This window comes from Brassica rapa, chromosome A09, assembly GCF_000309985.2.
Source record: "Brassica rapa cultivar Chiifu-401-42 chromosome A09, CAAS_Brap_v3.01, whole genome shotgun sequence".
In the NCBI taxonomy this organism is placed as follows: domain Eukaryota; kingdom Viridiplantae; phylum Streptophyta; class Magnoliopsida; order Brassicales; family Brassicaceae; genus Brassica; species Brassica rapa.
This window is the reverse complement of record NC_024803.2, coordinates 28771798-28789059: the sequence shown is the minus strand read 5'-3', so window position 1 is coordinate 28789059 and position 17262 is coordinate 28771798. Positions and strand designations below refer to the sequence as shown.

The 17262-nt window shown below is 31.4% G+C and overlaps 1 protein-coding gene across 1 annotated transcript; it reads right to left on the bottom strand.

Moving 5' to 3' along the window:
• Window positions 1-535: 535 nt before the first annotated feature.
• On the bottom strand, window positions 536-6284 carry LOC103839095. The gene is made up of 2 exons (XM_009115589.3): window positions 2668-6284; window positions 536-2398 (listed from the first exon to the last, which is right to left on the bottom strand). Exon 2 carries the CDS (start codon window positions 2395-2397, stop codon window positions 730-732), a length of 1668 nt encoding a protein of 555 aa, XP_009113837.2. The 5' UTR covers window position 2398; window positions 2668-6284; the 3' UTR covers window positions 536-729.
• Window positions 6285-17262: the final 10978 nt, after the last annotated feature.

Genomic DNA, 17262 nt, shown 5'->3' with positions numbered 1-17262 from the left:
CCACTTCCAAATTTCCAAATATTCCTCCTAGACCAAATAGTATCTACCAAATAAAAAATAACTTGCAGAACACACGCATAATCAAATACAATCTGTTTGATCACTAAATATGCTTGACAGTTAATCTCAATTATCATATGATTTAATAATCCCCAAATGACACCACACCAACGAAGCCGTGAAAGGTTTTCTGCATTCCTAATTACACCTCGAAGCCACAGGCTCCTTATGCTTTTTAGCTCCCCCCAGAAGTGCATCATATTTCCTAGACCCTGCCTATTAAATAATATAAACAAACATAATAACCATCTCAAGACCAACCCATGGATCCACCATCCTCCGTTAATCCACCAACCTCTGTTCCCATAGGATACTCCCCATTCAAGTCGAACAAGTTCCATGTCATCGAGAGACCTCGAGACAGAAAGAGAGTAATCAACAATATAACACCTAAAACTTCCACATTTCCAAATCGTCCTCCACACAACCTCATCGCAATATATAAACAAAACATATTTATGAGTAGAACACCATGAACACAAAAGACCAATCTTATTCCACTTCTTAATAAAAAACAAAAGGAGCATGACAATGATTACTACCCCCAGACCCATGAAACCAAATAAAACTTCAAGTAAAAGGAAATTTGTTGAAATAATAAAAGCACCACCCCCATAAACCAAATCCTTTATTCGTACTCTCATTATAAATGAGGTTTGATCCATAAACTTAAAATTTTAAGTTAACCGGCTTCGGGATTGAAGGTCCCTTGTTCTCCGGTGGTTTGGTATTGTCTCCATGACGAGTCCCAACCTTAGCTACACCTTTCTTCCTTGGTGAGAGAAGCGCCGACGCCATTCTCATTTTAGAACTACCCGCAATGCTGCTGTTGGCCTTGAATAACCTCTTACGGTGACTCTGTCTCGTCGCCAATTCCCCTGTCCCCAACTCCTTAGTGATGTACGCATCACCAGCCACCGGTTGTTCCTCATCCTGAATGAGAACATTCTCTGCCTGAGCCTCAGAAGCTTGCTCAAGCTCCTCTTCAGAAAGAGTTTGAAACTCTTCCTCTGTCTCCAAGTCGATGCCACTCTCCAACATAGCTACATTAATAGCATCCAGTTCCATCTCAATATCTTCAAACGTATCATCTTGTTGCTCCCTCATTCCTTGCACTGTAAGTAGACCCCTCTCCTCCTCCCTAGCCTCCGCTACCACCTCCGACCCTTCCGCCTGCGTCTTAGATAGTTCCATTTGAAACTCTACAGACGGTAGAGCTGCAGTAGCATCCCCATTTCGCGTAATCTCGCCCTCTTCACTTGTTACCTGAGGTACAGTTTGCTGCCCCTGGTCCTCTCTTGGTTGCGTTGGATATGTCCTAGACGTCATCACTTGAGCTCCAGAGCCCACCACTGAAACATCTTCTCTATATGTAGTTTTGACCCTTGAACCCTCCCCGTTACCTCTGTGGTTTCCATAATGATGAGAAGGTCCCCTGTTGCCTCGCTCTGGAACCTTAACCCACTTAGAGTCTGGTGCCTCCATCATTTTACCCTTACCCTTCCCATGAAACTCCCTACGGTCTCTGTCTCTGTTCTGTTGGCCCTTGTTACCATTAATGACCACACCCTTGTAGCTACGAGCTCGCTCCTCATGTTTTGCACCATCAGTCCATCCCCCATTCCCTTCTCTGTTCTCCCTCCTTCTTTCTGAGCCCGCCTTTGTGTTCTTCTCATCAAGAGGACATAGCTCCTCCTTGTGACATAGACTCCCACAGAGTTCGCAAAAACCGAAGAGCTTCTCGTAGCGCAGAGATACTGCCACTTCCTCCTCCTCGTAAAATTCTCCACCTTTGAAATCTATAGTCGTTTCAAAGCATAGTTCTTTGAAAGCGTCGACCACAACTTGAACTCGGTTTTGGGTCACATCTACATCCAACACTCTCCCCAAAGCTCCACCAATGCTCTCTAATGTAGGAACGGTCCTAAATTCAAGCGGGAGACCAACAACTCTGATCCAAAATGGGATCTCTGAAGGAAAATCCTTGAGTTGCTTTGGTTGCCACCTCGCCAATGCCAGCATCCAGTAGTCAAAATGAAAAGGCTGCTGCCTCAACACCGCTTCAAGTTCCTCCTCCGTCTTGAAGTCGAACTGGAACTTGCCAAAGCCCAAGTCACTGCCCGTAACCCTTTCCTCCAATTTCCAAATCTTTGGTAGATTTGTGAACAATGCACTCATCTGTTGCTCCACGGGGTTCATACACCTTCCAATCAGGGTTTTGGAATAGGTCCTGATGAGAGCAGAGTTGTCAAAATGCGCCAAGGAGATTTTCAATCTCTTACGCTTACCCTCACCGTTCTTCTGCTCCTCACCGTGGCTCAACAAGTTACTCTGCATCCTGATAACACCACAAGTAATCGACTTAAGATCTTTGATATAAGAAGATGAAAGAGGAATGATATCCCAAAGAAAGGTTCCTGTCATCTTCTTATATCGTTTCCAATTTTCCATTTTCTTATTCCTATAATAAAATCCCACGATCCCGTATCCCTGTAAATTGATCTCAGCCAATCTTACTTTCTCAAAACACCGTAAAACCCAAATCAACCATTGATAATAGAGATCACTCCTAATTAAATAAGAGCAGGAGACTAAAGAATCGCAAACCATTATCCACCCTGTGTTGACTGATGACTCCATCGTAATGATAATCGAGATCCATTGTCCCTCGATCCAAATCTTTACTTTCCTTAAAATTCCGCAGATCCCCTTTCTGAAACCTAAGTCGATTCTCAATCGACCCGAGATACCGTCATGATATGCCATATCTAGATCTTGATCATGCCCGAACAAACCGAACCAAACTCCTACTCCAATCCCCGGCTCCCATCTTCGCAAAATCATAGAACCCTAGATCTCCCGTTTCATCGCCATGGAATTCCTGACTAGAGATTTCATTATAGATCATTTGGTTATTATTTTACAAATTAAAAATTCCAATACAATATGTCATTACACATGATATCATTTTATGATTAAATGATATTTTGAATAATTATTTATTTTCTTGTTTACTATAACAAAATTTTAGAAAACCTTTAAATTGTTATTATTTAAATAACTATTTAAATTCTTAGTTACTATTAAAAATATCACAAATCTTATTTCAGTTTTATTTTTTAAAACGAAAAAAATAATTCTATAATATTAACATTATAAAATAGGTGCAAAAATAATTTTATTTAGTTTTGAAAACTAATTAATATAAATGTAATATCCAAACTAACTAAGCGTATTCCAATTTTAAACTTTATAAGTTTAGATTATGAATATTTTTATCACTTTAATCATAATGATATACAAATAAAAATAAAAATTTTATTTTTAAATTAAATTTTGTAAATAATATAGTTATGCACTTATAAATCGCGAATGAAAATCTTATTAAATTTAGACGTTGGATCAACTGTATCAGTATTTTTCTTTCGTCCTTTATTTGTTGTTTTCATCTCTTCTCATCTTTTTGTACTTATTTTTTATAGGCGAATATCACATCAAATAATTATGCAAAATTGTGAAAAGCTAGACGATGGTAACCCCATATATGCAATGCAATGAATCAAAGAAAACTGATATAATCGAGTACAACTGAACACAACAATGAAACCCAAAAAAACTGAATACAACAAATATAATCAAATAAAAGTTAGTTTGACAAGTACAATCAAATATAACCACAACTACATATTATAGCTAATAAAATCAAATATAAATAGTTTGGCTTATATAAACCAAAATACAACTGAAATTATAATTATCCTAACTAGTATGCTATATACATATTAAACTGGTTAAACTAGTACAAATAATAAAAAGTTGTACAATTATTTATAAATTACCGTTATATACCATTAAAGATATATTTATGCAATTAAAATATGAATAGTGTTGTGAAAACGGTGTGTGCATCAATTTAATAAAATATAACTTTTAACACTGATCGAATTGTCAATTATATCATCATATAATTTATATTTCTATTACATATGATTATTAACTACATGCAAAAAAATAATTTATTGATGAACAATATCACCAATAACAATTTCAAGACATAGTTCTTTGTAACACTTGGACTGACAGAAATTTTGTATGTATGACATTTTCGACGAATAAATTTTTCTGGTAGCACACGACCACAATGAAAAATCTACTAGTAAGACTTTAAAATTTTTTGATAAATTGTTCAACGTATAATTTGAAAAATGTGCATCTTCTGAGAATTGAATCTCAAGTATGGTATTAAAAAAAGGTATGGTATAAAAGCATGAAAAAATAGTTGAAAAAAGAACAAATATTTGACCATGTTTTCCTTAAATATTTGCACGAACCAAAGCAAATGGTATATATTTACTGTTTATGGAAATGTTGTCTTGTGCCAAGCCCTAATTTTATCTAAACAAGACGGGTCAACTAGACAATCTAGACTTCTAATCGATTAACTTACATAAAATTAAAGTATATATATTGAAAATGCAAGAAGAAAAAGATAGAGACAATAAAGGAGAATGTAACAGGTGAATCTTTCAGAGAGATCGAGGAACAGCACATATCACGGTAAGTGACATTCCTTTGCATAATGTGGAATTGGAGTGAATCCCTAGACCCACATCACCTTAGTAATCCCACTTCCAACTCTTCTTTATTAGTATAATTTTATGCACATTCCAACAACCATATTATATACGCATATATCATCCAAACTCACTTTAGTTTATACGCGTCGGTTTGAATATTATATGATACTCTCCCCCTATAATAGTACTAGTTGCACCTTTTGACATGTTAGTAATAATTCAATAGACTGCTTATAATATTTTAGTAAGGTGGAGAATGTTAGAGATAATTGATACATTCAATGATATAACAATATGTAAGTTGGAGAAGATATACTTAACATTAAAAAAAACGTTGGAGAACATATAGAGATAAATATAGTTTAAAAAAATCAAAATGTGTAAGTTTCCACACTCAAAGGGAGATATCATACAAGTTTTTTTCATACATATTAATTCACGTCGGTTTGGGTGACTACGATATTAATGGAAACAATCATGCAGAATTTTCTGAAATTGCCACTATGTCCAAACATAATTGCCACAATTGAGACTTTAAGCGTAGTAGATCAAATTATCACATCATTACTAAGTCATGAATAGCATGAGAAAATAAAATACAGAACCTTTAAGAATTAAATAAGTGGGGTAAGATTAGAGTGACAAGGAAACAAATGAGAAGAAGGGTTTCGAGAAATGAAAGCTCCAGGAGGAAAGGGACAAAAGAGAGCATCAGTGCATGTGATGTTCCATCTCACTCACTGCCAACTCCAAATGGGTTCACATTTCCAATCTTACTTTATTCTCCCTCGTCTCTTTCCTTACATTATCTTTGCTTCACTTCACTTTTTCTCTAATAAAATACAAACAGAATTAGATTTTAGGTATATGCATCAAAACAAAATCTATAATGAACCACGTTGTGGTAGTTTATGGTTTCCACTGCCCGAGAAGTTATCCTATTGGTCTAGACCATGGAACAATTCTTCTTCACGGCAAAATTGTTAATTCTACATGTAGTTATGCAGATATGGATCCATTGATTAAATCCCATTTGAATATTTAGAAAGAGTGTTCATCTGTAGACTGTATCTCCATTTGAAAATTAGTCTTGACCCTTTCGTTAATCCGTAATATTCCCAAGTTAATGATAAAAAAGAAAACGAAATCATAAGACATCTTATTACATGTTTGCAGTTATTAACTGCATTTAATCAATGCTCAAAAATTCAAAATTCAATCAATATATATCATATGCCAGAACCAAGTACTAAAAGTATACACGAAAGAACAATTGTTAATAACCACATCGTAGTGATCTCGGTCTAGGTCAAGGATTGATTTTCTTTAGTGCAAAATTGTTAATTCTACATGCGGGTAAACGACGTTGGTCTCAAACTCGTACATAGAACAATTGGGCTTACTTTAATGGTAAATATAAACAATTATTCTACATTGAAACTAAATAAAATTATGGGTTCAAATGATACATATATAATGATCCATGCAAAAATGTACATAGTAAAATACAGCTATGTAGAAATTGATTTTGAAATTTATGTGAATTGAAATAATTGCAAAAATTTAAATAGTAAAATACAGCTATGTAGAAATCGATTTTGAAATTTATGTGAATTGAAATAATTACAGTTTAAGATTGAGTAATCTAATTTCTTTTGGATAGTTTTTCTTTGGGGGGGGGAGGGGGGGGGGAGGGGGGGGGAGAGGGGGTTAGATTAATGGTAAATATATGAAACAATTATTCTACACTGAAACTAAATAAAATTATGGGTTCAAATGATACATATATAATGATCCATGCAAAAATGTAAATAGTAAAATACAGATATGTAGAAAATAGATTTTGAAATTTATGTTAATTGAAATAATTACAGTTTAAGATTGAGTAATCTTATTTCTTTTGGATAGTTTGAGAACCAAATAATTCATGCATACAAAATTTGAAGGGAAAATTGGAAAAAAAGACACTTTTATCTTAAGTTTGTCCCAATAAGACTTGTACATGATTATTTAAATAAATAAGATTTATATTCTCTTTAATACCATTATACCCTTCAATTAACCAAATTAATTTTAATATTGCATAATTGATTTAAGTTTTATAAAAGAAAAAAAAAGTAAAAACAGAAAAAAAAATCCAAAGAGGTAAAAAACGCAAGTCGTTTTCCCTAATTCCTTTTTCTCAACACAAAAAAAAAAATACATATTTAAGTATGATCAACAACATATATTTTGTCAATATGGTGGAGTGTTATGGCTGTCGTGGAGGCATCATGTAAGCTATGTTGTTCTCACTGCTGCTTGAACCACCCATTCTCTGCGGATCCATTGATGGGTAATAAGGTTTGTCCTGGTTAGGTGGTGCTGGGTGCATATAATATTGCTGCTGCATTGGTGGAGTTAGTAAGACACTCTGAGCCACACTGCCTTGTTGGTACTTCCAGCCATACTGACCATGTTTTGGGATGTGAGATCTTCCCCATGTGAGTTTTAGCCTCTGACTGTTAATGACTAGCCTGTTGGAGAGTTCAACAATGAATAACTAAACTCGACATTAACAACATTATGGTCCATCCCATAATCTTCATACACCATCATCTTAAGCTTCTCCAATGAAGTAGTAGTTTCTAATGTTACCATTTGACCCCGCTTTTCTTTGTCTACCACGAAAGTCCACTCTTCACTGCAACTAGACATCCATTCACTATATTTAACATAAATTAGAATCATATTGTATTGATACAGAAAAGAGATGATTATGTCGATGAAGAAGAGAGAAATACAAAGAACGAAGAGAAAAGATCATGGAAGAAGGAGAAAAACGTGGGAGAAAATATTCTATGAGATAATTAGGAAAGATTTAGTTTAAATTTATGAAACATCTTTAACCGAATATGGAAGCTTCCATATTTTCCGGATTTCCCTAGAATATATATCCTAGCTTACGCTGAACACAGTAGAGTATATGAGAAACATATTCTTCTTTAAGCGCCACATAAGGTAAAAGGCAGAACATGTTATGGCACAAAATATAGATAAGGTATATCACTGCGTTGTGGCTATATGTCGTTATCAAGCTGTATGTATACTAAAGACATCCTTCTTGATTATAACATTTCGAAATATAGCTGCGTTAGAATATATAAGAAATGCTAATTTACGTTGTATACCCAGGATACATATGGGTTCAAATGATACATATATGTAAATAGTGTCCATGTTGACACTTTTATCTTAAGTTTGTCCCAATAAGATTTGTAGATGATTATTTAAATAAATAAGATTTATATTCTATTTAATACCATTATACCTTTCAATTCACCAAATTAATTTTAATATTGCGTAATTGATTTAAGTTTTTATAAAAGAAAAAAAAAGTAAAAACAGAAAAAAAAAATCCAAAGAGGTAAAAAACGCAAGCTGTTTTCCCTAATTTCTTTTTCTCAACACAAAAAAAAAAATACATATTTAAGTATGATCAACAACATATATTTTGTCAATATGGTGGAGTGTTATGGCTGTCGTGGAGGCATCATGTAAGCTATGTTGTTCTCACTGCTGCTTGAACCACCCATTCTCTGCGGATCCATTGATGGGTAATAAAGTTTGTCCTGGTTAGGTGGTGCTGGGTGCATATAATATTGCTGCTGCATTGGTGGAGTTAGTAAGACACTCTGAGCCACACTGCCTTGTTGGTACTTCCAGCCATACTGACCATGTTTTGGGATGTGAGATCTTCCCCATGTGAGTTTTAACCTCTGACTGTTAATGACTAGCCTGTTGGAGAGTTCAACAATGAATAACTGAACTCGACATTAACAACATTATGGTCCACCCCATAATCCTCATATACCATCATCTTAAGCTTCTCCAATGAAGTAGTAGTTTCTAATGTTACCATTCGACCCCGCTTTTCTTTGTCTACCACGAAAGTCCACTCTTCACTGCAACGAGACATCCATTCACCAGATTTAACATAAATTAGAATCATGTTGTATTGATAGAGAAAAGAGATGATTATGTCGATGAAGAAGAGAGAAATACAAAGAACGAAGAGAAAAGATCATGGGAGAAGGAGAAAAACGTGGGAGAAAATATTCTATGAGATAATTAGGGAAGATTTAGTTTAGATTTATGAAACATCTTTAACCGAATATGGAAGCTTTCATATTTTCCGGATTTCCCTAGAATATATATCCTAGCTTACGCTGAACACAGTAGAGTATATGAGAAACATATTCTTCTTTAAGCGCCACATAAGGTAAAAGGCAGAACATGTTATGGCACAAAATATAGATAAGGTATATCACTGCGTTGTGGCTATATGTCGTTATCAAGCTGTATGTATACTAAAGACATCTTTCTTAATTAGAATATATAAGAAAGGCTAATTTACGTTGTATACCCAGGATATATCTATGTATAAAACTTAGTATCCGATTTCTAGACTAAGTAGATGACCAGAATGAGTATTCTAACTGTAGCTAGAAGATAAAATAAAATATAATTCCACTTAAAAAAAACTTTTAAACATATATATTGTCATACTTATGTTTCCAATAGTTTTCATATTTTAAAATTTTTAAAATTCAGTTTACTATTTTTTCTATAAAAGAAAGGTAAACTATGTCTAGAATTACCCAAAAAATCCTAGTTTGACAAATAAAAATTCAAAGTGTCCTATTTATTCAATTTTCCCAAATTTGAAACCCAAGCCGGGTGTTTTGTTCTACTGCCTTTACTGTGCATTGGACTAAATTTGGTCTATATAACCAGAAAACAAATAAGATTTTCTAACACATCGAGTTACCAAAACAATTACAACCTTATAGCTATGGTGAACCATATAACAGTTGCATAAATTGTACTAAGAGTATAGGAACAGCAAGAAGCACTATTCAAGTTCAAGAAGAATAAAAACTAGCATGAAACTTTATTTTGTTTATTTTGTTTTGCAAGCTCAAGACAAACGTACGACCTGATATACTTTCCTAGTACTATTTTTTTTCACTATATCACCAAAAATATATTCTTAAATATAAATTACCAACACATACGGAACATCTACTTTTTCAGATAAGTATGTACTAGATGATTCTCCCGTGCTCATGCATGGATACTAATATTTAAAAATTAATTAAATGTAGTAATTGATTTATGTCATATTTTAAATTATTTTTTAGTTGCATTTGATTATTTTAAATAATATTATCTTATTATTTTAATTATTTTAATATCTATTATGTTGTTTAGTTATGTTTTGAGGGGAAAATTATTTATTTTATCAAGCTTATTTTTTGGATTATTCTTTATTATAAGATGAATTTATATATATTATATTAATTTTTATAGTTATTTCTTTAAAATATAGTTTCTTTTTAAAACAAGAATAAATAAATAAAGGAAAAATACAAAACTTCAGTTACAAAAAAATCATCCAAAAGAAATATTTATAATGTGGGGTAAACTTGAAATCAAATTATTTTTAAAATATATATAAAATATATCCACGTTTATATTGCTTATAGTTTTTAAAATATCATGCTTATATTTTTTTGTGAAATGAAATTATTTATAAAATATATCCACGTTTTACAATTTTATAAATATTTTTTTATATATATATGATTTAGAAACCAATATAAAAAGGGAATAACAAGTAAAAAAAGTACAAATTAATTTGGGCAATGGAATGTCTGCGAAATTTAATGCAGTTTCAGGTTACGTTTGCAACGGATTGTTCTCAACTGGTGAAGATGGTTTCAGAACTAGAGGAATGACCAGCATTTGAAAGCTACCTGGAAGATATTAAGCTTTTGCAACAAAGTTTTGTCAACTCAGAAATCGTTCATGTTCCTAGGATGGAGAACAAAAGGGCGGATAGCTTGGCACGTAATGTTCGGCAACAACCATCTTTTGTCGTGCACATAGATGCAGATTTACCACCTTGGTTTACAGAGTCACGTAGACTCTGTAAATGTTTGCTGTCAAAAAAGAGAAAAAAAAATAATGACTAAAAAAAATCAAATAGGTTTAGAAAGATTTATAGAAATTTTCCTTTGTTGTTATTTTTTGGAAAATAAAATAAAATTTATTAATAAAAACTAAAAATAGAAATATTGATAATGACAAGTACATAATACTTTTAATTTTTGTTTTACAACAAAAGTCAAAACGAAACTAAGCAGATTTTTGATCCAAAAGACATCTAAAGGGAACTGAATCAACATAAACCATAGCAGAATAGGGGCGAAACCACTCAGTAGAGAAAGGGTGCACATGCACCCATAATTTTTATAAAAAATTAATGTAATTGTTAAGGAATTTTAAATATGCACCCACTATAATTCATGATAGTGCATCCACTAAAATTTACATTAAGCCCAAATGAAAAAACTAAACATAATTTACCCCATCAAAAATTAAAATTATCTTTAAAGTCTAATAGTATTCTCTATTTTGTGTTGTTAAAATCCTAACAGTTCGCTCAAAAAATTAATCTTTTAATCTTTTATTCTTAAACACACAAGTGCAACCATCAAATCAAATTGACAAGTTTTATTCTCTTGTCTACCATACAAAACTGGTAACTAGTTTAATAATCTCTATGTTAATGCTTTGAGTTGTTCTAAACAATATTTACTAGTAGTAATTATTTAGATAGCATCTAAGATTTTGATTCAGTAGTTCCAAAAGTCATAGAAGTGGCTTTACTCTTGACTACAGTTGATGGTTTTGCAGGTTTTACAAGTTTGTAATTTATTTACGTTTCATTAATCATGTTTTTGATAAATTGCATGTTTAAACTATGTTACGTTTTCAGTTTTAATTAGATTTATCTTGACAATGAAAAAATAGTTTATTATCTAATAATTTTTATTTTTGGTGTATAGGTTTTTTAAGTTGATTTTAATTTTACCAGTTGCAACGATAAGTATTAAAATATATTTCTCTACAATGAAAATAGTGAAAACAATTTTACGAAATCGAATGAAATGTTATTTTTAAATGATTATTTTATTTTTTATTAAAAAAATATTTTTTAATATATATCTAAAATATTTTGTTTAGTGTTTTGTTTAATATTTTATTTAATGTTTGTGCATCCATTATAAAAGCATTTATGGTTTCGTCCCTTTAGCAGAAGGTAGATTTCTAGTAATTTGTGTTAGTTTGTCCGCCATAATATTCAATAATTTAAATTTTGTTAAGATATCAGCATAATTAATTATCTTGAGAATTAACGTGAGCGCGACACGTATAAATTGATTTTTATAATATAGAGCTTGAAGAGTCTACGTTACACATACATACTCTAGTGCATATGCGACTAGTATGTGTTAGTGTATAGTATGTGTTAGTATATACTAGTACTATTTATTTACAACGATGCATGTGGGGAGGCAGAGTGAAAACAAAAGGGAAAAGCAAAAGCATTAGCATAGGGAAACTCACGAATTTTGTAGAACTTCAAGGGGATTTTCTCTTCTCCCCTAACGTTCCCTTCTATATTTAAGTTAATTACTGCAAAATATGAAGTCTTTATTTAACTTTTTGTCATATGGTTAATTTTTTAATGCCCCGAACTCATTCTATTTTCTCGAAGTCTATGTTACTTTGTCTTCCTCTAGATTGCTCTTTTCCTTATAAACTTTAGCCAAAAGAGGAAAATATTTAATATTTACATTTTTTTAATATTTATATTTAATATTTATTTTGTTGTTTTCTTCGACACTGTTCTCACAGTTTGATTGGCAGTTGATTTTCTATTCCATTGCATCACAATCGATATTAAAGTAGCATATTCAGTTATAATACCAAAACAAGAAAAGGAATGTTTGGTTTTGTTTATATCCAAGATTTTGCGAATACAAAGACAAAGAAAAGGATGATGTTGTACATAGTTTTAAATGGTTGTAAGATTGAAGAAAGAAGGATACTATTTTTAATATATAAGAAAGGAAGGAAGCTTTTTATTTACTTTTAGACAATCACAACAACAAAAAAATCCTTTTTTTGTCAAAAAAAAATCCCTTAAAAAAGCAAACAAACAAAATATGTAAAATGGTAAATAAAAATTAAAAAATGCGTTGTTTTGGCACTTAAATGAAACATCTATACAAAAATAATTGGTAATGGTCAACTAGTAAGGAAAAAAGACAACATGTTTCAAAGTTTGATCCATCTGTTTCGAGAATTAAATCAAATTAATTGTTTTTTTTTTATCAAACAATCAAATTAATTGTTCCAAAACGGAAAGAAGCTTTTAATTTACTTTCTGACAATCACAAAAATGAATCCCTTTAAAAAGCAAACAAACAAAATATGTAGAAAACAAAATATGTAGAATGGTAAATATAAATTAAACAATATTTTATTTCAGCACTTAAAATAAAAGGAAATTGCACTGGATAGCAAAAAAAGAGATGTAAATTAGATAGGTGGTAAAGGTACTGTACATTTTGAAGTAATACCAAAGTGTCTCTGTTACTATTAGAAAAGTAAATTAAACAACATGTTAGACGTCAGATGAACAGACGGTTGCACAGAGAAAAATAATATTAATGCAAAGAATTTAAAGAGACTGTTGCACAGGGAGATAAAATGATAATAATGCAAAGAATCGAGAATGTTCAAATACTCTTTCTCTTTCCAGCAAAAACCCAAAGAGATTTAATACAATTCATATTTCAATATATTGTCTCTCTGTAAAAGTAAATCTCATTTCTTAGTTCTATCTGCAAAATATGTCTGCAAATCTCATTATTCGACCCCTCCCGGATCACCAAAACAAATCTATGTAAGAATCATCGTTTTATAACTAACAATAATAAACTATTCCAGTAACATATATTTGTAACCGGTTATTTCCGTCTTCTGAATACAATTTTAGGTTTCGGCCACCATTTTTCATGAAAAAAATTCTTCCGTACCAAAGAGTAGTCGTCTGGGTGAAAACAACCATCAATTCACTTCACTAGCACGTGAAGATATTGAAGTAAGGATTCAATAATGTTGGGAACCACCTTAATTTAGTATTGAGTTGCTAATAATAAAATCCGAGAAAAAAGGTTATCCGCCAATCATTACAGCTTCCTAATTAATATAGGAGTTTCTATGTATCTTGTCTTCGTTAATAGGGTTATTTTAACATCCAAATTTCATTATTTGACAGGGAACGGATGCACTCTCCCATCATGATAAATCTAACCTTCCTCCAGGTGCACCTCTTCTTCATACCAACAACCAAGCGACTTCAAGATCCCGTCAGTCTTGTCCCGTAAGTATAGTGTAGTTATTATTTAATAACTAGTGAAACTATAACCATAACATATATACATATTGTAATTAAAGGTTTCGAAGGGCCCGAAAAATAATTATGAACACTCCGGTTTCATTATCTTATTACTTCAAGTATCTCAAATAATTATTAACACTGTATCCGGATTGTAAAATATCTTACAAGTGTATAAAATATTTGGCGTTTATAAAATATCTTAGTTGGGTATAAAAATATCTTCATTTTAATCACATTTGCGCCACACTTTTTGAAAAATATGTTACAACTCATCGCTTTTTAATTATTGAACATATATCCGGTTTCAATATCTAAGTACTTCAAGTATCTCAAATGTAACCGGTTTAGTTCATAGATTACGCTTCCTATTCACTTGTAATAAAAATCAATTTTGTTCCTCAACCCTAGTAGCAGGTCATTAAATACGTCTCAGTTCGAAGACATAATTGGCAAATCAGCACAAAAATTACTTGGTTCTGCAAATAATTAAAAAAATGCATAGATCTGCAATTATCACACACATTTTGTATATTCACCTAAATAGCCCTAAAATAAAATCTATACAAAAATAATTGGTAGTGGTTAACTGATAACAAGAGAAAAGAACAAGTTTCAAGTTTGATCTATCTGGTTCAAAAATTAAATTAAATTAATTGTTCAAAAAGAAAAGAAGGAAGATTTTTATTTACTTCCAGACAATCAAAAAAATGGATCCCTTTAAAAGCAAACAAACAAAATATGTCGAATGATAAATATAAATTAAACAATGTTTTATTTTGGTACTTTAAAGAAAAATCTATACAAAAATAATTGGTAGTGGCCAACTGGTAACAAGAGAAGACAACACGTTTCAAGTTTGATCCATCTGTTTCAAAAATTAAATCAAGTTAATTGCTCGTAGACATCCACATGAATATGAACTTTTATTTTCGTCACATTTGAATATTAAAAAAAGAATTTATCCATAAACTACACATTTCCTCAAAAATCAGTCTGGATTCTTTCATATATCTGAGATACATCATATTAATAAAAAAATAATAATTAAAAAGATGATTGATAACGAATTACGTTAAAGAAAAAGTGAAACAGATTCAAAAAAGAGTTGCGACCAAAACAAAAAATACACATTTTATTTCACCTTGTTTTTTTTCACCGTCCATCGCTATCAACCTATCAAATCGCTGCTCATTATAAAATGATGTAACTTCGTTTCAATTATTATTGTGATCAAAGCGAAATCTCTAAAGATGTGAAAGGGCCGGCCCTGGGTTAAAACTCGTAAAGCAAATACTTTAGGCGACATGGATTATTAACAACGGACACCAAATGCTAGTAGGTCTCATTAGTGTAGTAGTTTGTGTACTTCCCTTCTTATCCTATTGATTGTTGATTCGATTCTTACTTCTTCTACTTTTATTTTCCTTCTCTTCATTTTCTTCTTTTTGATAATGATGACAAGAATTTTACTTTATTCTTTTTATCAATATACGATCATTTTTATGAAGAATCTTATTGTTTTTCGTAACTATTGTAGTTACTTTTATTTATTGAATATAAAGTATAAAATAAATATTAAATTAGCTCTTAAGGCTATTTATTTCTGAAATATTTGTAACGTCTTCCATTGATTGTTGTTCCATCTCCCAATTTTCCATGTAAGTTTTATTTTCAAATTTTTTTTGTGATTATTGTAATTTGTTTTAAGAATTTATAAAAAAAAAGTAACGATAAAATTTTCTAAAATTTAAACAAACATAAAGCTATTATGAATTAGGTTCTAGTTCTGATTTTTTTTAGAAATATCATAACTTTTTACAAGTTGAACAGATGATTGCTATCTACAAAGGATTTTTTACCGTATATTGTTAGTACTTCCAACCTTAGTTTCTGTATTTAAAAACAAAAGTTTATAGAAAATTAGTTTGTCCGAGTATGTACACAATAAAATGAGTTATCAATGATATCACGAAAATATTAAAGGGTTACAATGATATTTTGCATGGTTCTAATTGCATATCGAAAATGCGAAAAGATCTAACTGGGGCAGATTTTTTTTATGCGCTTTAGGAACCATTCAGATCCGGACCGCCACTGTGTGAAACAAACTGCTTTTTTGTAACTTGAGATTCACCACTCAAGATCAAAGGGGTATAGTATATATGCAGACATCTACCAGGAACTTAATAAACTAGAAGCTGAGAAATCGGAGAATGATTTAACATATAAAGCCGGCACCTTAAAATTCTATTAGAGACAGGTTTTATTTAACAAATATATAGCTCATCAGCAAAGTTCAGCTATTTTTGTCTTACAATTATTTTGCAGTTTGAGATAGTGAGCTTTACATCACAATAGTGGTAAGACCAAGTTACCTTATGATCAAACGGTTAGTTAACAACTCGATTTCCATGAAACAAGGCATGACACGTAAACTTGAGATGCAAGAGTAGCTGGATCGAGTTGAACAATGTAAAAGACAAGACAAGCACATCATTTGAGAAACAACATTAAGAATTCACTAAAAAAATTAGATATACTTTTTTGTAATTGTATTATCTATTTGACCTTATCTTCTGTATTTATCATATTCATTATCGATCTAATCCAGTTCTAAAAAAAAAACTAGCTTACTAAAGATCTGTTCATACAATTTCTTTATGTTGTATCGATAAATCTTACTGTTTTGAGTTTACTATAAAATTTTGATTGCAGATATTAGTTCCTCGATCCATCATTTCAAAACACTGCTAAAAACATACTCTCTCCGTTTCACAAAGATAGACTTTTTAGTATTTTTACATATATTAAGAAAACACACTAAACTATCATAATAAATGTATTGTTTTCTGTAATTTTTAATTTTCAATAACTTTTAACCAATAGTAATACAATAAAGTCAATTAATTTTCTTGAAATTTACAATTTTTTCATAAAAAACACAAAAAATACATATTTCTGAAACAAATTTTTTTTCTAAAAAATCTATCATTAAAGAACGGAGGAAGTATCATTTATAACGTGGGAAACCGTCCATCGTGTCAACCTGGCTTTAATATCAGTTTAGGAATTCAGATTAGAGATGCAAGAGATCAACATCTGGGCTCAATCGATTCTGATGAAGCTCGACAAATGATATTGGGGTTCCTCTGGCGTTTGCTACGTTGACATTTGAGTTATATATTCTTCATTTAGGTTATCAAGAATGTAATAGAGCAAATTACCTCAATATACTAAAAAAAATGGGATACCATAGAATGGGGGGAAGAAAATTGGAGGGAAATAAGGTATAGAGTGCAAATAGGGTAGATGTTGTGTGTAGGAAGT